This window comes from Arvicola amphibius, chromosome 1 (assembly GCF_903992535.2).
Source record: "Arvicola amphibius chromosome 1, mArvAmp1.2, whole genome shotgun sequence".
NCBI lineage: Eukaryota > Metazoa > Chordata > Mammalia > Rodentia > Cricetidae > Arvicola > Arvicola amphibius.
Window position 1 is genome coordinate 139489701 of NC_052047.1, and position 27922 is coordinate 139517622.

The window sequence follows — 27922 nt, forward strand, 5'->3', positions numbered from 1 at the left end:
GCAGATTTTATTAACGGTTCTACAGATCTGATGTTGAAGAACTCTATCATTTCCGTCTCTGTGAGATCACACTTACAGACTCCCCCGCAATACATCTCAGGCAAGGCTGGGCTGAGCTCCTTCCGCCGTTCTGCAGACTCTATTAAATGAACCACAGACATACGTGCATCAGCACAGGGAAACCATGGTTTTATTAAACAAATTCTATGGGCTCGCAGTGGGTTTGGTGACAAGAGGAAGCACATACCACGGAGCTGGGCCTCTCCTGGCCACACTCTGGTCGCGGTGCAGGCGGGCCTCGTGACCGTGGCTCCTGGTCCTCTGTGCTCCAGGACAGCAGGGCACAGGTGCTTACCATGTGGCTGCTGTACTCATGGCCACCAGCTTCTGACCTCCTGCATGCCCGTTTCTGAAACACAAAATTTCACTTCAGATAACCTCAGATAACATACAACACTCTGCCTGAATTTATTTTCAGAAAACTTCGGCTCCCAACATAGACCCTGTGGGCCGGGAAAGTCTTACAGAATGCGTGGGGATGACTTTCAGGACTAACAGCCATCACTTACCTTAACCTTGTTAGTTCAAGTGCTGCCTGTAGTTACCCGGCTTGATAGATTTAAAATAGTCATTTTAAACAATTTTGGCTGAAATTCCTGTAATAAACTATTGTGGCTGGTTTATTGAAAATGTACCAAACCTATAAATTCTGTTCAAGGAACTACTTATATGCTTCAACACATCTTCCTTAGCATCGAGTTGCATTCTTTCTTAACACAGTATGCATGGCTCACTTGTGAATAATTCTCTTACTGGCATGGAAGAACAAATTACTTTTATTGATCTCAGAGTCTGCACACACAGCCCGTAACCAGGTAATGGGGAAAAGTTAACATTTGGCTTCTACATCCACATGAACTAAAGAAGGTTAATTACAAAGATAGTCCTTCAATATTTCCGAAGAAAGTAATGTCCTAATGCCCCAAGGTACATTCCTAAACCATCCTGTCCTGGACAAGAGTCAGGAGGAATTCTGTAAACACTCACCAATCTAACCTCAGCCCAGGTCCAGCATGTCCCTCTGGTGGCCACCCAGATGGGCCTGCTTCTGGACACCTGCCAAGCCAGGAAACATTTGCTGCATGGCTCCAGCTGCATGGCTCTAACTGCATGGCTCCAGCTGCATGGCTTCTAACTGCATGGCTCCAGCTGCATGGCTTCTAACTGCATGGCTTCAGCTGCATGGCTCCAACTGCATGGCTCCAGCTGCATGGCTCTAACTGCATGGCTCTAGCCACATGGCTCTAATTGCATGGCTCCAACAGCATCTACACTCAGTTGTAAATCACCGTCCTTGCCAAGTCAGAGTTTCCCCACCTGTGTTTGCTATCTAGGTGTCATTTATTTAATAATTCCTAATTGGCTCTTAAAATTTATTTATTCATTGAAAGTGTCAAATATATAGTGTGTTTTAATCATCACCATCTGTATCAATTATTTTTCTATTTCTGTGATAAAGCACCACGGACCAAGGCAACTCACAGAAGACTTTATTTGGGGCCCGGCAGTGGTGGCACACGCCTTTAATCCCAGCACTTGGGAGGCAGAGGCAAGTGGATCACTGTGACTTCAAGGTCAGCCTGGTCTACAAGAGCTAGTTCCATGACAGGATCCAAAGCTACAGAGAAACCCTGTCTCAAAAAACAAAAAAAAAAAAACAAAAAAACAAAAAAAAAAAACAAAAAAAAAACCAAAAAAACAACAGAAGACTTTATTTGGGATTACAATTCCAGGGGGTGAGAGGCCAAAGGATGGTGGTGAGAGCCAGAAGCTTAGAGTGCGTGGGGTTTTTTTTTTCAAGACAGGGTGGGGTCTAATGTCAAACTCACAGAGATGCACCTGCTTCTGCCTCCTAAGTGCTAGAATTAAAGACATGCACCATCATACCCAGATTCCACATTGTTTACCACAAGCATAAACCTTAAAATGATGTGTCTTTAAATTCTCAAGCCTGTCCCCAGGGACACACCTCCTACAAGGCCATTCTTTCCAACCCTTCCCAAGGAGTTCTACCAGCTGAGGACCAGGTATGCAAACTTAGGAGCCTCCAGGGAGCACTTCTCATCCGAACTATCACATCCCTCTTCTTGGCCCCCATCAGCCTGTGGTCATATTATAATGAAAAACGCATTTAGTGCAACTTCAAAAGTCCCCATAGGCTTTCAGTCCCAACCCTATTTAAAAGTCCAATGTCTCTTCTGAGACTAAAGACAAGCTCCTAACTGTAACCCCCTGAAAAATTAAAAAGCAAATGAGATACTTCCAGCATACAGGGGCACAGAATAGACATTACCATTCCCAAAGCGGGGAATATGGACCTAGTCAAAAGCAAGATAGAAACCCAGCAAGGCAATCTCCAAACGCTCTGGTTACATGCCTGGTGTTAAAGGGCTTTGATAGCGCGACCCCTCCCAGCTTTGCTGTCTGGGGCACCAGCTCTCATCCTCCCACCACTTCCACCAAAACCCTTCTTCTCTCCATGAAGTCTCCCTCCACTTTTCAGTCTTTGAGGGTGTATGTGTGCACATTTTCATTTGATTTAGTTAGGGTTGTTTGCATGTGCATGGGTAGGAAGTTATTTACTGCTGCATAGACTACTTGTCAGTGGGTACACCACTGACAAAAACGACACCTTGCCCCCAACTCCTGCAGCCACCATTAACTGCCAATAGTCCCATCAGAGAGTCGGGTTTGTTGAAACATAATGGGTTTATTCAATGAGGAGACATTTCTCCATGGGCATTTACCACAGGCATTTCCAGAAACTAACCTAATCAAATTGACAATCAACACTAACCATAAAATACCAAGGCAAAAGTCAAAACAGGAAGAGACGTGGCCTCTCCCATCATATTAAGGAAATCACACTATGGCCAGGACAATATCTGCAGAAAAGAAAGACAGGCTTGACACCAGGAAATCCATGAGCATATTCGTGTTCGTTTTCATGAGGAAACAGTAACGTGATTATCTCCAGAAAGACTCAAACTAGTTTGAAATGTAAACATCATTCAGGACAAATTAAAAACAAAGAACACTAAACTAAAATAGGAAGCAAATGCGTTGGGTTTTCCTTTTTGTGTTAATCGACATTTTATTGATGTGCCTATATGAGTTCTACTATACTGCATGCTTGCAACTGCCCAGAGACCCCTGACGATGGCAGCACAGGCAGCCGGGAGCTGCTGAGAGGAAGATTAGAGGCACGCACCACCACACCTGCTGGCTCAGAGAACTTAACGTGCTTTTTTGCAGTGGGAGAAGGATGTCTGTTTGTTTGTTTTTTAAATAAAGTCTTGCTTGGCTAGCCCTGAACTTGCTATGTAGCCAAGGATGACTTTGAACTGATCTTCCTGCCTTTGCCCCAGCAGTGCTGAGGATACAGATAAGTGCCCCGTGCCAGCTCAGAACACTCTTCAGGGCACAAACTACAGAAGAACTAATTTTAAAGGTCTCCTATTCTTAGATAAGATGATTTGAGACTACAAAGACGAGAGTTCTCCCTCAGTTAATTTGAAAATTCTACTTAATCTCAGCAAAAATACTAACAAGCTATTAATATTTCATGAGTAACATGAATAGCTACTAAAGAGCACACGGGAAAAAAAAGTCAGAAGCACACTGGGGAAGGAAAACACTTTGGACACTAAGACACACCATGACTGTATAATGATATTGGGTGGGGACTTGTGCAAAAATTGGCAAGTAAACAATGACAGCCTTGGTAAGAAATTACCAACAGTGCAAGAGGGGCACTACTGTGTCAAGGGTAACCAACAGCTGTTTAATTAGACTATGGCCCACTAAGTAGGAGAGGATTCATTTTTGCTACTGTAAACCTAGCCAGCTACTTGGCTAAAGAGGTTATTTAAAAGTATTTTAAATGGCCTACCATAACCTCTGGTCATGTTTCTGGATTTGAAATGTCCCAAATTATGAAAATGTTTTACAAGTAAACATAATTTTCTCAATATAAAAACTCTTCTTAAATCACACAGTTGCACACACTGCACAAGAAACAAATGTAGGCTGCCTTATTACGTGAATCTGTTTCCAGTCTGTGTCCCGAGTGGACCCTCAACCTAGACGTGCTGGCCTTTCTAAACTTATCCCCTAAAGGACAGCTGTGTGATCCCCACAATTTCATTAAACTGATTAGCAATGGCCCAGAGTTGTCTTTCAACCATGAGTCCACACTGACCTGTCCAGCAGGACACAGTAGACCCACTGTGATGTACGTGGTCCCGCTCCACGGCTCTCCAGCCCTTCTACTTCTAGCATGCAACCTCTTGGCAACACACTGAGAAAGCACACTAATTCTCGTTTTCTGCAAACTTGGAGAACAAAGCAATGTTTTTCTCTCCTTAGATTCTAGTCTATGTACCAGAAAGTCTTATGTCCTTTCAGTTGTTCTCAAACGTTTTCCCTCGGGGGAAAATTCTCTTTATCTGCCTCTGCTTTCACTGATGCCCCAAAAAGGAACACACAAATCCAGCAACTATACGTGCATTTAAAAAAAAAAAAAAAAAAAGGCAAATAGACCAATTCCACAGAGTTCAAAGTCCAGAAAACTCTCCAAATTATATGGAAAGTTGTCACCCAAATCACTGGGTTATAAATGGGCTCTTCAAAAATTCATTTATTTTATGCATATGAGTGTTTTTTTTCTGCATGTATGTGCACCATTTGTGTCCCTAGTGCCTGGAGAGTTCAAAGAGGGCTTCAAATCCCCTGAAACTAGAGTTAAGGCGGGTGACAGGAACTGAATCTGGGTCCTCTGCAAGAACAAGGGCCTTAACCACTGAGCCAGCTGCCAAGCCACTGCCTTCATCTTAAAGACAAGATTTTGCTATACATCCTCTGCCGGCCTAAACTCAGAGCAATCCTTCTGCTATAGATAAATGCCAGCACACCTGATTACAATGTAAGTTATCTGGATAACTGGGTAGCCAATTGGAAAAAGAAAAAAAAACTAACAAAGCCTTTATCTCCTTCTTCTTCTTCTCTCTCTCTTTTGGTTTTGGTTTTTTTTAAGATAGGGTCTCACTATGTACATCTTGCTGTCCTGGAACTCACCATATAGATCAGACTGGCCTCCAGCTCACTTAGACCCAGCAGCCTCTGCCTCCCAAGCGATGGGATTAAAAGGTGTAACTACTACACCTGGCTTTGATAACATATTTAAAAATAAACTAATCGGGCCAGAAAAATTATTGGCTAAGAGCACTGGCTGCTCTTCCAGAGGAGCCAAGTTCAATCAATTCCTAGCACCCACAAGGCAGTTCACAACCATGTACAACTCCAGGGGATCTTACACCCTCTTCTGACCTCTGTATCAGACAGCACGGGGTGTACATACATACATACAGGCTAGGAAAACAGTGAACATAAAAAACAGGCACCGAGTGGGGGCTGGAGAGATGGCTCAGTGGTTAAGAGCATTGCCTGCTCTTCCAAGGTACACTGAGTTCAATTCAATTCCCGGCAACCACATGGTGGCTCACAGCCATCTGCTAACGAGAGGTCTGGTGCCCTCTTCTGGCCTGCAGACATACACACAGACAGACTATTGTATTACATAATAAAATTAAATAAAAGAAACAGCACCGAGTGACTAGCTCCACACCACAGGAAAGGGAAAGATTTTCTAACTGAAACTCACACAAGAAGGCAAAAGCAGCAACACTGGCATCTGACCTACATATAAACAAGAAGATCTTTAGAACAAAGCAAACAAAGCCTACAGTTAGGGCCAAAGCCCTGTCAGCCCAGCAGTAGGAGGTTGAGGCAGGAGGATCAACTGGAGTTCATCTCAGAGTACAGCCTGTGCTACAGAGTAAGACCCTGTCTCAAAAACTTAAAACAAGGGATGGGGAGATGGCTCAGCAGTTTAGACCACTGTCTGCTCTTCCAGAGGACCTGGGCTTGCTTCTGTAACTTCAGTTCCAGTGGATCCAACGCTCTCTTCTGACCTCTACAGGTACCACAGAGACAAGTAGGCAAACCACCCATACACAAAATAAAAACTAAGAGCTCTGAAGAAAAAAAAGACTAAAGAAAGTCTTTAACTTCCAAGAAGTTAAAGATACCTGAAAAAAGAAGGAGGAGGAGGAGGAGGAGGAGGAGGAGGAGGAGGAGGAGGAGGAGGAGGAAGAAGAAGAAGAAGAAGAAGAAGAAGAAGAAGAAGAAGAAGAAGAAGAAGATGATGATGATGATATCTGGAGCATGTGCTACGAAGACTCATGACCCTCATATGTGAAACTCGTAAAAGCTGAGGAACAAGCTGCGCATGCATAGTGGTGTATACTTGCAATCCCAGCTGCTGGGAGGTAGAGGCAGGAGGGTCAGGAGTCAAGGCCACCTTAGCCTGCTTTAGAGGAGGCATATTGTAAAAATCCAAAAGCCAAGAAAAAAGCAAAAATTAGTGGCACCACCTCCATGAACAAAAGACAGATGCTGTAGAGAAGCCATCACACAGCAGTTGTGACAGAGTGTTCAGTTAAATACACCCATTTCAGCGACTTCTTTGTCAAGCTTATTAGAGGACAAAATGCTGGGGCATTAGTGGGCGTGTCTTTGGGGGTATCTGTGGTATTCCCAGAGAGGATTAGCTGTGGGGGTGGGACCATTCTAAGAGCTGGGGTCCTGGACTGAAGAAAAAGGAAAAAGTGGGCTGAGCACCAGGATTCAGCCCTGCTTCCTGTGAAGACAGCAATAAGAATAGTTACTAATACATTCATATTTAGAAAAATGCAAATGAAGCTGATGTCAAGAAATCATCTGTCATTCATCAGCCTGGCACAGCTTTTCAAAGGTGACATGGCCCTATAGACAACAAGCATTCCCTATGATGCTGTAAGGAAGCGGTGAGAAAATATGGTGAAGCCATGGGGACGCAGAAATTCTACCTCTACCCTCACCCCCACCCCCACCCCCGCCAGCTACCCAAAGACACATCTCTGGCGCTGGAACAACTGCTGCCCACTCTTAGCTTCTCATGGGTTCTGATGTGGAGAGGTACCAAGACATAAAAATGAGTGTGCATGCATGTCTACGGTATGACAGGCGAGGCAAGGAGACACACAGATGAGTGTATGCATGGATGCACCCAGATGGTTTACAGCATCCAAGAGCAAGGAGCTTAATACTCACCGTGTGCAACACTACCATTTTGGTTTTTAAATGCCATTCATTGAGGATGGAGCAGAGAAAACACAAGAGACGCTCTAAATGTTGTTTTTATAAAAGTGTTATTTACACTTATTTACATTTATTTTTCTATTCTGGGGGAGTGCAAATGCCAGGGCACACATTGGGAAGTCAGGGTGCAACTCGCAGGAGCAGCCTTCTTTGGAGGGCTCCTACAGTGATATTTTATCTGTGTTTTAATAAAGCTTGCCTGGAGATCAGAGAGAGCAGAGCTAAACCACAAGAGCAGGGAGTAGTGGCACACACCTTTAATCCCAGGACTCAAGGCCACGCTGGGCTACCAGAGATGGAACTCTGTCTCTAAAAAGGAGAAACAGAACTCACACAAAGGTGTTTTCCCCAGCACTCAGGAGTCAAGACCGTTCATCCCCAGCACTAGGGCGGTGGAGACAGGAGTGATAAGGCCGGTGGTGAGAGCGGCAAATGAGGCAGGAGGAGACAGGAGCTCATTGCAGGCTGGGGTTTGGTGGAAAGCGCTGCAGTCTGCAGTCATGCTGAGGATAGGCTCGCCCCTTTGTTTGACCCCTTGATAGAGGTTACGAACTTTCTAGTGGCTTGGCTGCTTTGCTTTTCTGATCTTCGGTCTAAAAACCAAAATCTGTCTCTGAGTTCGTTTTATTAATCATGCTACAGGTTCCAGGAATCAGCTTTCATGGCAAGAGCCTCCACCCACTGAGCTATCACATCAGCCTGAGCCTAACATTTTTTGAACCAAATACTTAGGAAATCCTTAGCAAAGGAGATGTGCGGCACGTCAACAGGGCACAGGTGCCAACCTGAAGAACTCTTAATGGCTGGAAGCAATTAAAACTGTAAGCAACTGACATTACTGGGTCATGATTCAGAGAGATGTGAAACACCATTCACCTGACCATTCTGAAAATAACCCAACAGTGCATTGCGAGGAGGGATTGGGGGCGCCCTTTAGTGACAATTCTAAACAGTGAGTGTCAAAGGTCTATGACAGAAACCAAATTAGCATAAGTAAATACCATGGAGACAACTACACAAGCTTCATCAAAAGATGCTAGAACCTGTGTGGGGGGGGAGGGTCAATGAGTAGTACAATTAGGCTGGCTCAAATAATGACCCTCCCATCTCAGTCTCCTAGAATACTGGGAGTGCATGTGTGTGCCACCAGACCCAGCTGCAAAAGGGTTTTCTAGTGAAAACCATCCCGGGAGCACATTGCCAGTGGCATTACATCCATAAGTCTAGAAACACTGACTTAACCCAAATTGTCTTCTCATAATTGCAAGCCATCAAATCTAAATTTTCCTTTCTGACCAACCTGAAATGGACACAGCCCCCCCCTGTTGGTCATCACCATCCTCTCAGTGTTCAAGGTTATCCTCGGGTACTTCCAAGCAAGCATCTCTGCACTCTGTTGCTCTGTTTCGAGACTATTCCTTGGCAACTTTCCACTCTGGATCGCTTTCTAAATGATCTGTGTTCCATTTAAAACAGCCCCCACAAAATACTTTTACTACCATACAACCACGGAAGGAGAAGGAGCAGAGCCCATGCGCTTGTGATTTGGGCAGTGTTTTCTACGAGACACCTGGTCCGTGACTACATCACCTAGCAGGTCCAAGCCAGGTGTGCCTTCTCCACGTTTCCACACGAAACAACTCCTGCTGCTGGTTCTTATTAAGTCTTCACCATCATTATCTTCCTTTTCCAGTTTAAACTATAGGCTTTCTAACACATACTCATTAAATTCGATTTCCATTTTGTCTTCTACTTTTATTTATTTTTGTGTATATGCACCTGAGGGTATCCATAAAGACATCTGCACATGTCTGCAGAGGGCAGAGGCCACTCTGGGGTACTATTTCTATTCGGGTACCAGGAATACTCTGCACTTTATTTTTTTGAGATAGGCTCTCTCAATGGCTTGGAGCTTATCCATTTGCCTAGCTTGAGGAAGCTCTGGGACGTCTCTGCATTCCCAACAGTAGGACTGCAAGCACATGCCACCACCCCCAGATGTTTTATGCGAGTTCTGGGAACTGAGCTCAGGTCCTCACGTTTGCAAGCAAGTGCTTTGCCATCTCCCATCTCCATGTCATAGTCGATCCAAACAAACTATGTTCAGCTCTACCCTGCCATGGATTACAATCGCCATGTCTATTTCCTCGAGGATTTTACAAGGCCTTCTGCATTAAGTCAGACAAAAGCTTTAAGAGGACAAGATCAAGTCCCGAATCTCTGGTTGGTTGGGGGATCTGCTCAATTTTTTTGATGGAGAAAGAAAGATACCACAGTGTGTGATGGCTAGAACGAGAAATGTCCCCAGAGGTTTCCGATATCTGAGTACTTGGTCCCCCGTTGGTGGTGCTGTCTGAAAGACAGGAAGCCTGGCCTTGCTGGAGGAGGATATCACTGGGGACGGCTTTGAAAGTTTAAAGACGAATCACTTCCTGTTCACCCTCTGCTATATGCCTGCCATTCAAGATACAAGCTCTTTGCTTCCTGCTCCTGCCACTTGCTGCCATGCCTCTCCACCATGATGGACCCTTATTCCTCTGGAACTGTAAGCTAAAAAAGAAAAAAAAAAAAAACCCTTCTTTTCCTTAAGTTTCTTTGGCCATGGTATGTAATCACAGCAACAGAAAATTAACTAATACACTGTGTCTTTAAGATCGGGTTGCTGTCAACTCTCAATACTCTGGGCTAGTGTGGGACCATTACTATTCCTCATGCTATCTGCATACATGTTTTCATTTCTATGTTAGTAACATAGTCAGCAGCAACAGCATCTCCCTTGCTCTTCTTTCAGTAACTGGACTTACTAGAAATGTGAACTAGAACTTATATTTCACCAGCAAAAGTCAGGGTACAACAGCTTGTGTGCAGCAAAGCTTCAGCTACAGAAAGGCAGCAGCCTTGTGAACCCCCACAGTGATGAGCCAACATTCTTTAGGTGGCTCGGGTGGTGGTCCAGGTCCTTGATTCCTGGTGCAGGAGAAAAGGAAAAACCTACTCTGATACCACGGTGGGCGGGTATCCTCTGGGGCATTGGGGCCATGATGTATGTGGTGACCCTCAGCCATCAGACTGGATTAAATGACTCTCTATTGTTTATGAACAACTCATCACAAGTGACACTGGTCCACAGGCTCGTGTGGCCAACAGTCCAGTTGCCAAGAAGGCCTGCATTGAGCCTTAGGACACCGGCTGCCGCTGGAGCACTGATGCTGGCCCTGCTAGAGCTGAGCGCTTCATTCTCTCTGCTCCCTTCCGGAGAGATCTGTCAGCTTTCGTGAAGGCAGATGAAGATTTACCACCAAACTAAAAAGACACTTCACTATATAAACAAAATTAAAATCCCAAGTAGACACGAAGACCCCATTACTTAACAGTAATTGAAGCAGATCAAGTGAACAGCGGCCTCGTCTGAGCACGGCTGAATCCGGGGCTGAGCTGAGCAGACACCTCTTCAGACAAGGCATGAATTAAAATAAAAGTCATGATCCTGCTGCTTCAATGATGGGACAAAGTTGGGACAGGCCCCAGAATGTCCAGCTGCCCTCCCTGAGGAGGAAGGGTCACTTCTTTGTTGATGTGGATACTTCCTTTATTGGAAGTGATGGCCCAAATAACCTTAATGAATGAAGAGTCCAGGGGGAGGAGGGGTTAAGACGTAGCAATTTGCCAGAAATGAGATTCAAAAGCATAGCTTCTGTGCTGACAAGATGAGCCCTTTCAGAAACCAGATGGGACATGACCCTGGTACTCCTGCAAAGGCAACAGGAACTGAGGATCCAGAAGCCCACACAGCAGCTCCTTTGTGGATATGGCTCTGGATAATGGAGCACTTTCCAAAGTCCGCCTTCCTACTCTAAACACTAGAAGAGTGGACTGAATGCAAAACGAGAGCTGCCTTTTGAACTCTCCAACAGGAGGGCAGCGCATGGCCTCTGTTGTCTGCAGAAGCGATGGCAAACTCTTGACCAGCAAAGCCCGAGGTGCAGCACTTACACAGCACGTGTTAGTGTGACTCAGCGAGAGTGACATATGCATAGTATAAACCAGAAAACCAAGCGAGGCTTGGCAGTGCGTGTCTTCGATCCTGGCACCTCAGAGGCAGAGGCAGAGGCAGGTAGTCTCCTGTGAGTTCAAGGCTGGCTTGGTCTACACAGTAAGGTGCTGTCTCAAAAAGAATTGATTAAAATTAAAATTAAAAAATTAGAAAACCAGGAAGAGTCATTAGCGATCAGTAATGCACTGATGCTAAGTCCACATGGAAACATATTTTATATAAAAACGAACACGAAAGAAATAACTGAATCTTCCAGGCATGGGGTGTACACATGTATCCCAGTACTAGGGATGGAAGGCAGGAAGATCCCAAGTCGAGACCAGCCTGGGCTACACAGTGGCATATCATCAAAATAATAACGATAATAATACAGAGTAGCAATAATGATCTGACCCTCCACTTTGAAGGTATTTTAAGAAGTTTTATTATCAGCCTTATCCTGGAGCCAATAAGCCCTTTGCATGCACACACTGGTCATGTCCTGCTACAGGAAGCATAGAAGCATAGCAGATAGTTTCCGGAGCTTCGCTCCACTCTGTCTGCCACAATAAAGAAGTTTCCTTGTGCCGCAGTTGGATGGCCATCAGTCTGCCCAAGGAGCGGGACCTCCAGGAATCGAGATTAATAAGGCTCCTCAGACTGCCATTTAGAGTGAAAGCATGGTTTCTATCAGGCAAAGACTCCTTCCTGATGACATTTTCATTTGGAAAATGACCTTGAACTCTTGAGAGATTTGTTTCCTACAGCACAACAAACTCTGGCTGAATGTCAAGCAGAAAGGGGCCGGAAGTTAGGACTCTGACTCTCGCTCTTGGTCTGAATCATCCAAGGACATAAGCGGCTCTCACCAGAAGACCCTGACATCCTGACGCTGCAGCCCCATTCGGCCATGAGTATTATTCAACAGACGCTCAACTGAGTCAGCAAGATCTTCCAGTACTGCCTAGCCAAGTCCACTTGGCAAAGAGATGGTGAGTTTCATCAGTAAGCCAAGGGCAAAGTAACAGCCGAACCGATGCTAGGATAGATGGTCACCTGGAGGAAGCAACAAGAGTGCGAGGAAATCCATTCTGCCACTGCTAATAAAGGTGCAGGAGGGGCCTGGAGAGGTGACTCAGCAGTTTAGAGCACTTGCTGCTCTGCAGAGGACCTTTCAGCACTCACAGCTGCAGCCTCAAGGGATCCAAAGCCTCTGGCCTCTGCAGGCACCTGCGCATACCCACATGTAGACACACACACCTACACATAATTAAAAATAATAAGCGTAAATCTTTTTTTTTTTTTCTCAAAAACGGGGTAGGGGCCGGGCAGTGGTGGCGCACGCCTTTAATCCCAGCACCCGGGAGGCAGAGGCAGGCGGATCTCTGAGTTCGAGGCCAGCCTGGTCTACAAGAGCTAGTTCCAGGACAGGCTCTAGAAACTACAGGGAAACCCTGTCTCGAAAAACAAAAAAACAAAACAAAAAAACAACAAAAAACAACAAAAAAAAAAAGAAAACGGGGTAGGTAGATAAAGGAGGATCACCACAAGTTTGAGGCCAGCCTGGGCTACACAGGAAGACACTGACTCAAAATACCAAAAACAGAAAAGAAGGACAACAGGCTTTCCCCTCAGCTGCCAAGATTCGCTCCGTCTCCTTGCAGGGGTCTGAGATTATACTGTGGGATGGCCCCCCTCCTTTTATGCAGTTGACTACCCCCACCCCCCATGCCTGGCAGCCCATATCACAAACCACACCGGGTCTCAAGCTTGCCCTGAAACTTAGTCTGTCAGTATTCGCATGGATAGATGGGTGACCACTCCCCAACGACACACACCATCATGTCCTCATTTAAAAAGCGCTGTTAGAAACTTGGCCTAATGGGGCCTGGCCTGATTGGCAAAGACCAGGGCCACTGTGGCCACTGAGAGCTTGGCCTGCAGGTCAGGGCCTAGTGCCTGGCCCATCAGCTGTGCGGCACTGGAGGGACATCCCTGCAGTCTTGTCACTGCTGCCCAGCTGAAAGGAGGCCAGAAACGAATGAAGCGTTTGAGGGGTCAGGTGCAGCTCAGACCTCTCCTGCCGCACATTCAATGAAAAGCTGGACTTTGGGGTAGCAGTAGGGAGAACAAATGTACTCAGTGGACTTGCCGATGATTAGATTTAGGCTTTTGTGAGTTTACCCAGGACACAAGAAGCCCTAAGCCCACATTTGGATTATGACATTAAAGATAAATTTCCCACAGTGTTAGAGATAGAACTCTATCACTGAACCCTGTCTCTAGCCCAACTCTAAAGATCTTAAAGACAGCGAGTATGCACATCTACTGACAGCGAGCAGAACCCAATAACCACCCCCTGGACGTGCACAAAATGACATTTCACCTTTTCCCCACATCACAGAGGAAGGTAAGGAGTTCACTTGAGTCTTGGAATGAGAAACAAGAAGCACAAAGGCCTTGGCTGATTTGCCTGATGCCTGTGATTGACAGACGAGGCTTTCACTGTGCTTTCCAACTAGCTGGAGACGGAACTAAAGAATTCAACCGATGGAACTCAAAAACGAAACAATGTGTAGAAGAGATAGCAAAGCCTAATAGAACCTTAGCATACAATTATCCCTGTCAAGAGAATATACTATTAGTAGGAGGATAAAACATGCAGATGGATGGAAGGATAGTAAAGACTGAGAAATAAGCCATCCCTGTCTATTCAAACCATTACAGTCAAGTACGGTTTGACAACGATGTCCTGCAGGAGACCCACCCCCACAACAGCAATGGCTTCCTCCAGACCCTGGATTAGTTACAAAACCACACCCAAACACCTGTTTCCCCAGAGAGATCCTTCCTTAAGTGGGAAGAAAAAGTTAAAGTGGCTGCTTCCTGACTCGGGCAGAAGACCAGCAGCAAATAACTTTGCAGCTGTAATTTTTAAAGAGGAGAAGAAGGGGACGTCTGTGTTAGAATGTTAGAGGTGGTGGCAGAGGAGATTGAGGACCAGGGAGTAGGAGAAAGGGACAAGGGAAAGGAGGCAGGGGTATTTGTCCTGGAGGGACAAAGGACAGTCCCTAGACAGAGAGGAGACAGACATGGCCCACAGGCAACAGGGGGCTTATAAAGGTAAATAGAAAACCCTGGGTTAGAATGAGGTCTTTAATTTTTATTAGGCATATTAATTAGGTGAGCCAAAGGGGTCTTGTGATTGCTGGACTTTAATACTTTGATAGCTAGACCTTGGTGGTCAGCCTCAGGGAAAGAAAGAGGTGAAATAAGGGGACAGACCTTGGTGGTTGGCTAGCTTTAGAAATGTAATCTAACAGCTTTCAGCAAGGCAGAGGGAATGTGGGAGAAGGGCAAGGCCTGCCAGGGCCACAGGCTCTAATGAGCTAGCATCCCTTCCCTGTGGAGGGAGACAGAGTCTTTAGGAGAAAAGAGTGCTAAAGCGGATTCCCTTTCAAAAGTAAAAGAGAGACTGAGGACCTGTTACTTGACATGTACGAAAACAAACCCAATACAGATCAGATAAGAATGAACAGTAAAGCCAGGTCCACAGCAGGAACTGGTAATCCTAGCAACTAAAAGGCTGAAGCAGGAAGACCTTGAGTTCAGTGCCAGCCTGGGACAACTCAAAAGACTTTACATCAATCAATCAATCAATCAAACAAACAAACAAACAAACAAGCAAACAAACAAACTGGGACTTAAAAGATGGCTCAGAGGTAAAGAGCACTTGCGGCTCTAATAGAGTACTGGGGTATGGTGTCTTAAATAAGAATGGTCCCTGTCGGCTCATCTATTTGAAGACCTGAGTCATCAGGAGTAGCACTATTAGAAGGTGTGTGTCCTTGTTGGGGTAGCTGTGGCTTACTAGAGGAAGTGCCCACTGGGGGTGAGTTTTGAGGGTTTCGAGGCCCTAAACCTGGACCCAAGGAAAGCTCTCTCTCTCCCTGCTGCCTGATGATCAGGATACAGACTGCTCAGCTTCTTCTCCAGCATCATGCCTGCCTCCATGCTACCGGTAGTGCTTCTCACCATGCTGATAACTGACTTAACATCTGAAACTGTAAGCCAGCCCCAATTAAATGTTTTGTTTTGTTTTCATAAGAGTTGTTGTGATCACGGTGTCTCTTCACAGCAACATAACATGGGCACCAGGTGTGTGATTCCCAGCAACCCACACGGAGGCCCACAATCGAAGGGACCAGGGCCAATTGTTTCTGTCCAGGAGCCAGTTTGCTAAGACCATTGCCCCACATACCCCCACCATCCCAAGTTGACTCATCGGGCTTCAACCCGACCCTCGGAAGTACATCCAGTCTGGTAGCCCATCAGGGTCCCACTGGCCACAAGCAGGAACTGTTCTTGCTACTTCCAGTCAAACAGACCCCTGACCACAACAGACACCCTAGCACAAGAGACAGACACCTGACACCACAAACCACATTTGCCGACCAGATGTCATGAGCCAACCATAAAATGATTCCTGTACCAGTAAGAATCTATACCCAATCACTTCAAAGTACACTTAAGCACAGCTGCAATTCCCTTAAGCAGGCTTAAAAGGGATCGCCTTACTCTCCCCTGTGTTGGACACCATCTTGGGTGGACCCCAAAACGCTGGTTTTTCTGTCATTAGAAGAAAAGCTGCTCTCTGCAATTGCTTATCGGGTGCCTTGTGGTCATTTGGAGTGACCTAAGGACCCTATAGCCACTATCTGTAACTCCAGTTCTGGGGATACAATGTCCTCTTCTGTCTTCCGACCTCAGCAGATACCAGGCATGTTCAGGGTACACAGACATACATGCGAAAAGGCTGGGGGAAGGCATGGGCAGCAGAGCAGAGCCCCGACTGAGCCCAGCCCTTAGTTTCACTTCAATAGACTGGGACAGAGCTGAGCAAGCAGGTCGCATGAAAGTCACAGCCTATGGGTGACCATCAGCAAGCACCCCCACAAGCCCTTCTGCTACCTCAGCAGATGCCCCCCAGACTTCTGCAAGCTAAAGACAGCTTTTTCTACCTTGCTGCTGGAAAGTCTCTAACCACCAGGACCTTCTACCAATCAGCCCCCATACTAATCTTTCCTCTACCAATCAACCCCAGATTAACCCCTCCTCTCTGAAATTCCCCTAACTCTGCTTAAAAGGGGCTTGTGACCTTCTTTGGGGGGGGTCACTCTTTTGCCACCCCAACGCTGGAATCAATAAAACACTCTTGTTATTGCATATGTGGTTATTGGTCTTCTTTGGGGTCTTTTCTCAGATCCTAACACATGCAGGCAAAACACTCCTAAATAGGGAATAAAAATAAATCCTTTTTTAAAGTTAACTTAATAATATGTAAATTAAGCTTTTTCTTTAATGAGCAAAAGACTTAAATAGGCTGTTTCCAAAAAAAAAAAAAAAAAGTGGATCTGAGGACACAATATCAAATCTCTCTAAATTCTCATTCTTACACTCCTAGATCAGCGCAGCTCTCAGATCTCAGCAGAGAAATGTCTGCGCAGTGGATGCCACAGATGGGGCAGGCCTGCCCACCAAGGCTAAATTTAGGGTCACTGTGGGAAAAGGGCAGAAAGATTATCAGAGCCAAGGGTCCAGGAAGAGGAGAGTGAGACAGAGCCTTCTGGACACGACAGGGCCACTGTACTCATGAGCTCACAGCGGCTGTTGGTGCCCGCACCCCAGCCAGCCAGTCAACACTTTAGCATGGCACAAGAAGGGGTTCATGAATCCCTAGCCCTACCCGAGGACACTTGATGGCTTCTGGGAGTGTAAGAGTCAGGTTATCAGGGGCTGCACACTGAACGAAAACTGACACCACATTCATCCGACAACATGGTCTCGAGCACTCTAAGAGAACTCAGAAGAAGCAAGGTGCAGTCCCGATAAGGAAACAGATCACACAGCTATGACAGCTATCTGTTTGGGTTTGGTTTCCCTGAGACATAGTATTACTCTGCAGCTCAGGCTAGCCTTGAACTCATAGTGATCCTTCTGTCTCAGCCTCCCAACTGCTGGAATCACGGGTTGCTTTTTCTCTTTTTTTATTGGAGTGCATGAATTGTACAAAATACTGCATTTTGTTATGACACACCTGAATTGTAGTTTTTCCTAAATAAATGATGGTTTCGAAACATCAGCAATCTGACATTTTTCTAGGCCTCCTTCATTTCTTCACAGTTAAACACGTGTGCTCTCCAAGTCAGACAGACCAGGTGGTGTTTCCAGAACGCCTACTGTGTACCTCTTCAACCCACAGTCTTTCCAGGGTGGGGGCTGAGTACGACAGTCGTGCAGGAAGTCCCCAGCCGGGCAAAACGTCTTCCTGCGGACCCTCCTCTCCCCTCCCACTTTTCTGTGCAACTACAATAAAAAAAAAATCCGACCCCAGCTGGAAAGGACTGATGCTCTGTGTAGCTGTAGGCGAGCACTTAGGTCAGGGTCGCAACCAAAGGCGAACTGCTGGCCGGTTCCTTTCACCAAGGAGGAGCAGGGCCAAACATAACTAAACCGAGTCAGGCATTGCACTCAGCTCAGCAGATTCTAAGAGGAAAAAAGAAGAAGTGGGGGCGATGGCTCGGGAGCTTGTTTCTTGAGGAGTGGGCTAGAATGACTGAGGAAGAAAATCTTAATAACCACCAAAGGGCAAAGCGAAGGGTTTTGTTGGAGGGCCCTGCCTCATCAACGGGCGCTCATTAGGGTTCCACTGGGGACCGCACTCAGCAGACGAGCTATCAAATCTGCATCCAACGGAGTGAAACGGGCAGATTCAGCTCTCCATCTTCGTACTTTTAAGTTAGACCCCTTAGGGTTTCTGGGATGGTGTTAAAGCCATCAATACGTTTAAGTGGTTTTGCTGACAAGGACTACTGGCTTTATTGGATAATTTCCCAAGTGTTAGCAAAGGTAGGTCTTGAAGTTACCCACCGATAGAACAGAGGGATAAAAAACCAGTTCCACCCTCTTACCCACCCACCTACCCACCCACCCACCCTCTCCAGTTTTTTAAACCAGTTCATAACAGTAAGAATTGATAATTGTGGCAGACTGACACTTTCTGGTTCATTCACATCAAAGCCTGTGAACCTGCAGCAAAAATATTCCAGGATGGAACTCGAAATTACCTGTCCTCTCAGCATCCTTGAGTCTGTTATCGCTGGACCAAGAGACTGGCCTGCCTGAGGGTGTCCACGAAAGCAATGGCTGGTCTACCAGGACAGGATACACCACACTGCTGCCTTAGCCCACAGAATTCACAGAGGGGAGACCACAGCAAGGGTACAGGGTCACTAAGGCTGACTTAGCCAGACTAGGGAGCCAAGTCAGGCCTCTGGGGCTTTGGGTTGGCTGTGAAGTAGCTGCTGCTGAACTTCTTTTTTTTTTCTAAGATAATCTTTAAAATATTCTCAGTCAAAACAAGGTAGAAAACACTTAAGATTGGATAGTCTTAACTCTGTGCTTTTAGCAGAAGAGGGGACTTTTTCCGAGCTACATTACATTTGCGCACCCCTGACAACAGAGCCAGTAAGAATGCTACGGACTCAGGGCTGGAGTGGTTCAGGTAAGAAACAAGGCAGATGTCTCAATGGGAGTCTTGGTGATCAGATGGTGACAAAGTTCCAGGTGTGCAGTTGCCAGGAGCATGCAGCCCAACAACTCACAACAGGGTCCCCGGCCCCAGCATCCATTATATCTGTTCCTTCAGCCTCCACGGGTGCACACAGCCTCCACGGGTGCACACAGACCACGGGTGCACACAGCCTCCACAGGTGCACACAGACCACGGGTGCACACAGCCTCCACGGGTGCACACAGCCTCCACGGGTGCACACAGACGGGTGCACACAGCCTCCACGGGTTCCACGGGTGCACACAGACCACGGGTGCACACAGCCTCCACGGGTGCACACAGACCACGGGTGCACACAGCCTCCACGGGTGCACACAGCCGGGTGCACACAGCCTCCACGGGTGTACACAGCCGGGTGCACACAGCCTCCACGGGTGCACACAGACGGGTGCACACAGCCTCCACGGGTGCACACAGCCGGGTGCACACAGCCGGGTGCACCTATGCTTTATCTTTCATCTTTGCACTTCAGTCTCCATATTGGCTTCTTCATCCACCTAGACCCCATGGCTCAAGGGTTCTCAAGAAGTAAGCTCTGCGGCTGAAAGCTCTTAATGTTTTAAAATTTATTTATTTATGTTTTTTCGTGTGTGTGTGTTTGTGTGTGTGTGTGTGTGTTTTGTACCACTTGCTTGCCTGGTGGTCACTGGGGCCAGCAGAGGGCATCACAGACTAAGGAACTGGAGGTACAGGCAGTTATGAGCTGACATGTGGATGCTGGGAATCTTCTGGAACAACAGACAATGCTCTTAACCACTGCACCATCTCTCGCCAGCCCAGCTCAAACTTTTAAAGAGTCCTTCAACTTCACTGGGCATCTCTGTGTTGTGTAGTCATTTCACATGAATCGAAGCATATCCTCCTGGATGGAAGCTCATTTTAGAAAGCTAAGAAAATAGGAAGCTCGATTTTGTAGTACTTGGTAAGCTCAGAAAGTTACAAGATGCACGAGGTCCCTCCCCGAGTTTACACAAGCAGCAAACAATTGCTAGGGACATGGGACTCTGTGGACTGCCTGCTTGCCTTTCAGGGAGCTCCGGGGACGCAGCTCTCACAAGTCACCGTCATGCTGGGCTGAGCTTTTCTGAGGCAGATGTCACCATGCTTCTTGTCCCTATCACTGTTATGTTGCTGTGAAGAGACACCATGACCATGGCCACACTTAGAAAGTATTTAATTTGGGGCTTGCTTACAGTTTCAGAGCTTTAGTCCAGTTGCTAAGAGCTGCATAGTGATTCACAGGCAGAGAGAGAGAGAGAGAGAGAGAGAGAGAGAGAGAGAGAGAGAGAGAGAGAGATTGGGCTTGGCATGGGCTTTTGAAACCTCAAAGCCCATCGAGACACACTTCCTCCAATGAGGGCACACCTCCTAATCCTTCTAATCCATTCAAATAGTGCCACTCCCTGGTAACTAAGCATTTGGATATATGAGCCCATGGGGGCCATTATTATTCAAACCACCACACCTCTAATTGACAATATATGACTAATAAAAAATTACTAGGTATAATGGTTTGTATACTAAGTGTCCCCCAGAGTCTCATGAACTGAAGGCTTGATCCCAGTGCAGCAGTGTTCTAAGGTGGGGTCTCAGAAGTGACGGGTGTTTACCACTTTGGCGGCAGTGGGACCTGGGAGAATGGAGCCCATAAATGAGGGGAACTAAAGTCTCATACAGTCGGCAACTTTCCTCGGAGTATCAGACAACGACAACGTATACTCTGAAGGCTAAGAAGAGTCACGTGAGTAACGCCATGTGAGTTCAAGCTGTATAAAACCACAAGGAAAAGCCACATGTGGCAAAAGCGTATTTCTCCATAGAGGCACGTAAAGGATAACAGCAGCAAGCAATAACGCGTCGTCTGAAGGAAACACATCCCCACCCGCTACGCCTGGGAGGAGAAGGAAGACACACGCCAAGAACAATTACATGTTTTGAAGAAACTGAAGTTATGGGCTTCAGAGAAGGCTCAGGATTAAGAGCACTGACTGGCTGCTCTTCTAGAAGCACTGGGTTCAATTCCCAGCACCCAGATGTCAGGCAGCTCACAACAGTCTGTAAGTCCTGTTCCAGGGGATCCAATACCTTCACACAGACATATTCAGACAAAACACCAGTGTACATAACATACAAATAAACAAATCTGTAAAAAGTCACAAGTCTCTTGTCTTCTCATGAACACTCAGAATTCTCTTCATGTGACTCTGTTCTTGGATCGTGTGCTGATAGATGGGCAGTGAGGGTGTTAACCTCACTAATGGAGCCGTAGCTTCATTGGCTAATAAGAGGCATGGCGCACCTTTTAAAGCATATACCTCGTCCTTAACCCCTTCCTCCCTGTCCATTCACCTTTCTTCTCTCTCTGCCCACGGTGCTGTGGGGTGAGAAGCCTCACTCCCCAACATGATATTCTGCTCGTCCATAGGCTCACAGTACTGGGCCAAAACAAACTCTTCTAGTTTGAAAATGAAGAATTAGAAGAGAACACTCCAAGAGTTCCTATAACTGCACATGCTCAAACTGTCAGACATGGGATAAATGCGTGTACAGGCTCCAAATTAAAGGTTACAATTCCTGCCATGAAAACCGCTCTAGATACAATTAGTAGCAAATTAGACACTTTCAAAGAAAAGGTTGTTCAACTTAAAAACAACCAGAGAAGTTATCAGAAACTGAACACAAAAGGTATCTTTCACTGGGTCTAGAATTCTAAATAAATAGAATTCTGTCTATCATTGATAAAATGCTCCTGTTCCGGCAGGCCCATTTCCAGTGTGAAGTCACAGCACTCCATGTTTCTGTCTCCATGTCTCTGGCTGTAGGAGCACACACCAGATGTGAGCCTGTTCTACCTTGACTAGAGGTCAGAGAGTTTGAGCTTATTTTTGCTCTCTCAAAGTTCTTGACAACAGGTGTGGCTACTACAAATGAGAGAGTCTGACGTAAGGTATGGTTAATTAGTATTTTGAGTATAGAAGTGGATTTGCTCCAGATGGAAGAATTCAAGTCTATTCCTTATATCATGTTAATGAACTCTGTTGCCTCCCTTTTGGAGTGAAGTATATAAAAGTGTGGAAGAATAAACGAGGTGAATTCAGTATTCACCGAGTGTCCCTCCCAATGCTGTTCTGTTTCTGTCTCTTATTTCTCTTTTATCTCCGTTCCTTTTGCTTAATAATTCTAATCCTCACGCGCCTACCCTGGAATGTACAAGTTTTGTCAAATGTGGTTTTGCGACATCTGGCTACTTTGACATTTTTCTATCAGAACCCAAGAGCAATTTTCTCATTAGCTGTTTCTGCCATAGTTTTCTCCATGATATTGTGCTTGGAATTACTGAGGTTCTTTGGTGTCTGGGGTTACCGATGCCATCAAATTTAGGACACCTAGCTGTATCTAGTGGTATGGGTCTGCAATCCTAGTTACTTGGAAAGCTAAAGCAGGAACATCGCAAGTTCAAAGTCAATGCCTTGGTTACCGAACAAGTCAGATTTAATTTATTTTATATGGATGAGTGGTCTGCTTGCATATATGTATGTGTGCCTGGTGCCGACAGAAGTCAGAAGAGGGTGTTGGATCTCCTGGAACTGGAGTTATAGATGGTTGTGAAAGACCACGTGGGAATCAAAGCAGGGTCCTCTGGAAGAGCCAGTGAACAAATTAAAGGTCAGTGTGGGTAAAGTAGTGAGATCCTGTCTCAAAAAGAAAGCTAAGGCCGGGCGGTGGTGGCGCACGCCTTTAATCCCAGCACTCGGGAGGCAGAGGCAGGCGTATCTCTGTGAGTTCGAGACCAGCCTGGTCTACAAGAGCTAGTTCCAGGACAGACTCCAAAGCTACAGAGAAACCCTGTCTCGAAAAAAACAAAAAACAAAAAACAAAAAAAAAGCTAAGGATGTAGCTTAGCAACAGAACTCTTGTCTATTGCATGAGAGACCCTGTATATATATCATCCCTAGCATCATAACACACACACACAGAGAGAGAGAGAGAGAGAGAGAAAGAGAGAGAGAGAGAGAGAGAGAGAGAGAAAGAGAGAGAGAGAGAAATACTTTGACAAACAATAGTAGAAAATAATTATCACCAGCAGACCTGTCATCCTCTAAAATTCCTAAAGTAATCTAGGGATACAACTCAGTGGTAGAGTTCTTGCCTAATATGTACAATGCCTTGGGTTTGATTTCCTAAAACTGAAAAAAAAAAAGTAAGAAGAAATAGTAAAAGGAGCTACAGACATAGGGTATTTCTGCTCAGTATTAGGGCATCAAGGATGCACAAATTTCTGGGTCCAATCACCAACATACAAATGCAAAGCAACCCCTGACCCTCAACATGCCAGAAGGCTAAGAGAAGAAACAAACTACAATGGAACTCCGTGTGTAAATCTATGGTCTCTTGGTTCTTGCTATGGAAACGCCTTTAAGGCATAATGGTTTAAACAGAAGTCTATGGAATGACACCTTCAATGAGCAGATCTCCTTTGACCCGGACAGCTCAGCAGGGTCCAGTCTGGGTAAGGCTTGTGGGAGTGAAACAGTAACAGCGCAGTGCAGAATGGTGGCTTCAGAGTCGCTCAGAGTAGATGTAGCACTGCAACAGAGAACAGACTTGAGAGGAAAGACAAGGGAGTTCCTTCACTAGGAAGTGGTTGGCTGTAGCCTGACAAAGTTACATACGAGACCACCAGCAAACAGCAAAGTCGAAACTAAGTAACCAATGAGGGAAATAGCACACAATCAAAAAATATATATATCCCATTAAACCTAACAAGGAGGAAAACAGGAAAGATGAGCAATGAGTGGTTAAATAGAAAACAGAAAACAGTAAGCCGCAAGTCTTTAATCCCAGCACTACATAAGCAGCATTAGAAATCTAAGGTCATCCAGGGCTACATCCCGAATTGAAGGCCAGCCTAAGGTATATGAGATTCTACCTCAAAAAGCAAACAACAACAAAAATCCCTTGAGAGGCAAAGCCAGGAAGATCACTTTAAGTTTGAGGTCAACCTGGTCCCCATAGTGAATTCCAGGCCAACCAGGGCTATGTGGTAAGACCTTGCCTCCAAAAAAGGTGAAGGGTTTTAATTGTATCAATAGTCATGGGACAAGATTTCCACACTCAGATCCAATTAGGGTTAAAAAAAAAAAAAAAGACTCAATTATGGTATGCAAGAAACTCACTTCAACCAGTTTCTACAACACATACCTTTAATTCCAGCACTTGGGCTGAAGAAGCGGGTGGGTCACTGTAAATAGGCCAGGCTGGGCTATGAAGTGAGTTCCAGGACAGCCTGGGCTATGCAGAAGGTTCTTCTCTCTCAAAAAACAAAACAAAACAAACAACAACAACAAAAAAAAAGAGCAGACCACACAACCACATTTGAGGTCATGGAATTGGAATAAGCCATTTTCATAAATTTGAAAGGATCCAAGTCATAGTGGAATTAAATTGGAACCACAGATTCAAAGCCAACTTGTATCAAACTAAAATTTTACACAAGGGTGCTATGGGATAATGCTCTTGTACACTATAAAGATTTGTCACTCATATTGGTTTAATAAAACATTGATAGGCCAGTAGCCAGGCAGGCAGTATAGGTGAGGCAACCAGACTAGGAGAATTCTAGGAAGAGGAAAAGCAGAGAGTCAGTCACCAGCCAGATGCAGAGGAAGCAAAATGAGACTGCCTTACAGAGAAAAGGTACCCAGCCACGTGGCTAAACATAGACAAGAATTATAGGTGAATTTAAGTCTTAAGAGCTAGTTAGTAATAAGCCTGAGCAATAGGTCAAACAGTTTATAATTAATATAAGCCTCTATGTGTTTATTTGGGACTGAACGGCTGTTGAGCTGGTAGAACAAAACTTCTGTCTGCACAGCAGGGTGTAGGGGAGAATGACCTGGGGTGTCACTCAGTGGTAGAACTCCTGCCTAACACACCAAGCCTCTGGGGTCAATCCTCAGCACAGCAGAACTCTGGCTGACCTGTCTGAAGGAATTAAAAGGAAGATCCTAAAATTAATATGGGAACGAGAGACCCAGAAGAGTGGATATAACCTACAAAAAGAACAAACTTTGAGAATTGCTTTACAGATCTCAACACTGACTTTAAGTATCTGCAAAGCACAACTTGAATAACAAAAGAAATAAGAAATGGTTTATTCTGAGTGACTCAGGAACAAAAGCTCTGAATGATGTGTCCCATTGTGGAAGCAGAGACAATCGTGATAACTTAAGGCATTTACTGGGCACACTGGTGCATTAGGTGGCAGGCATATTACAACCAAGGAAATAAGTCTATCTTATAACCTTCTTTCTTTGGGCTCGTAGAAATGAAGAGTCTCCTAAATTAATACATTCCAAAGGCTTTAGTCTGATAGCCGCAAGGATGGGTGATACAGAGGATGAGGAACAGCTGTAAGTGACTAGGGACAGCTGGAGAATCTTGGTTCTCAGCCTGTAAGACCTGCAACACTGCAACTTTCCATAGTCATAGAAGTTCAATCAATCTGTAGAACCTTTAGCATGGGTAGGTGTGGCCTTTTCAGGGACCTCCCATTCACATCACAGTACTTATTGTACTGTACTAGCCCAAAGGTGAATATATGGACCAACTGAAAGTCCAGGAAAACCCTCCCATTTAAAAAGGAACTGATTTCCACCTGGGCTGCAAAGGTGATTACTGGGAAGAAAAGAAGCTGTTCTACAAAGGGAGCTGAGAACTTAGTACTTACAAAATAACCCAGTTATTTTAAACCTGATCTGTGCTGTGCTGAGGGACATGGAACACAGATCCAAACGCAGAAGTTGAAACCAACTTTCTTAGAAGAAAATACAAAGGTTCAGATAGGAAGTGTGACCTCAGTGCGTATTGATATATATTTCCTGAGCAGTGATGAGCTACCTCCATAAACTTCCTGGCCATTTGTCTGTCGTTTTTGGAGAAATGATTACCACATCCTCTGCCCAAACCTGGGGGTCCTCTGCAAGAGCAGCAGCAAATGCTCTTAAACACTGATCTATCTCTCCAGGCCCCATCTTCACACATTCTTACCGAAGTTCCTTATCAGATTCACGGTTGCAGAAATCCTCTCCCACTCTGATCGACCCCCTTGTGCATACTAAGTACGTCCTTTACCACTGAGCCACCCCACCCCTACCCTAGCCATTCTTGCTTCACTGTAGAAACAAAACAAACAAACCTCAAAGCTGCCTGCAGGTGGGAATGGTGGCTGTGTCTATAAACCCAGCACTGGAGAGACAAAGGAAGAAGCAATGTGAGTACAAAACCAGCCTCGGCTACAAAGAAAGTTCCAGACCACTGTGGAATACATAGAAAGGCCTTGTCTCAAAACAAAACCGCAAGTAAAAGTAACATTGCTGTGCTAACTGGAAAAACACATCAACATGCAGCAAGCCTACAGCATGGGGCAGCAAGAAAAATAAAATGCTGGAGCCAGTTTTAAGGGTGCATACCTGTAGTCCCAGCTCTGGGAGGAGGCAGCGGGATAGGAAAGCAAGGTCATTTGGGGCTGCATAAAGGCAGTGGAAGCCAGCTTGAACTATAGAAGACTCTGTCCCAAAACAATAGAGGCAATAACTGAAGGTGAGAACTGAGTAAGAATTGCTCAGTTGCATGGAGAAGCAGAGGCGAGCACAGTTCCACTAAGAGACTGCCTACTTCACACTTCTGCTCCACAATGAGGCACAACGCGAAATCATAAACTTAACACATTGAGTTGATTTTTTGTTTTGTTTTCATTTTGTTTGGGTTTGGGGTTTTTTTGGTAATATTGTTGTAACTCAATTGTGCAGGTCCCTAGTGAGATCTCTCACTAGGTAAGAGGTTGATGCAACAGGTTCCTGGGCAGTATGTGACACAGAGGCCTTCACCTACCCTCCACTGCTTACTTTCCCCTTGCCCTCTCCCAAGATTTCGGGGTGGAGTTAGACGCCTGCGACAGACTGACTCTGAGCACCTGGGCTTTCACACTCACTCACTGATCCTCCATTAACAGACATGGCAGAAATGGAGATATTCTGAGAAATGCAACTCTTAATCTGACTATCAGACTATTCAAACAACGGACCCCAAAGACATGAGTATTTCCCTAAGAATCTCATGCTGGGAGAAGTAAAGAGACCCAGACCAAGGGAGAAGGGGTCTCAGGGATAGAGATTTCACAGTTCTAACCTGCCAGACCTCACAAGACGACAATGATGAGCCAATGTTGGCCTGGCCACACTTTTGACACGAACTGTTTAGATATTCTTGGCGCTCTAGTTCACCTTTACTCACACTTCAGAATTACAAAGTCAAATTTGGCGTGGTTCCCTGGATCCCTTTGTCCCTCTTCCAAAACGGCTGCAACAAATAAATAATTTTCTGCTTTCTACTTTTAACTTGGCTCTTTCAGTTTGCTTATTGAGGATGGGTGGCTAGATCGGACTTATGGCACAGGTTGTGACTCATAAATTCCAAAACACGACATTAGTTTGGTCAAGGAGCACACGACTAGGCATCTGTGCGCAAGCGCAGCTGGAGGGGCGGGACAGTCCTCTGCCTGGCCCCGCCCCCGGCCCCGCCTCGGGTTTCCACCTCCCAGCTTGCCCGCGTCCGGAAAGGCCACGCCTTAGCCGCCCGCACGCCAGGTTGGGCGCCGCCTCCCTCGGCTCGCGCCCCGCCCGGAGTTTACCGCGTCCCCTGCAGCCGGCAGCTCCTCGATCCTTCGTCGTCTCCATCGGCCCGGCGCCAAGCTGTCCATGCGGCTTTGCGTGCCGCCTCTCAGGCCACCCGGAGGCGGGACCACCCTACCACGTGCCTGAAGAAGCCAATGAGGAGGCGCGGGGCGTAGCCTGCGGGACACAGATTGTGCCCCAGAGAGGGCTGCAGGCAGGAGTAGCCGAAACCCGAGTCGCCTACGTCCCGAAGTACGGGGACTCTTTCACACGCCACAGGTCGACGCTTGGCAGTGATTGGCTTGTATTCAGTTCACAAAG

At 46.0% G+C, this 27922-nt stretch overlaps 1 protein-coding gene across 2 annotated transcripts; it reads right to left on the minus strand.

The window, feature by feature from the left end:
- C1H10orf143 (chromosome 1 C10orf143 homolog) lies at window positions 1-27922 on the minus strand. Of its 2 annotated transcripts, none has more exons than XM_038315798.1 (3): window positions 27619-27922; window positions 248-409; window positions 1-139 (listed from the first exon to the last, which is right to left on the minus strand). In XM_038315798.1, exons 1-3 carry the CDS (start codon window positions 27685-27687, stop codon window positions 47-49), a joined length of 324 nt encoding a protein of 107 aa, XP_038171726.1. In that variant the 5' UTR covers window positions 27688-27922; the 3' UTR covers window positions 1-46. The 2 variants fall into 2 exon arrangements, with proteins under 2 accessions (XP_038171726.1, XP_038171721.1); XM_038315793.1 differs by lacking the exon at window positions 27619-27922 and adding an exon at window positions 1048-1214.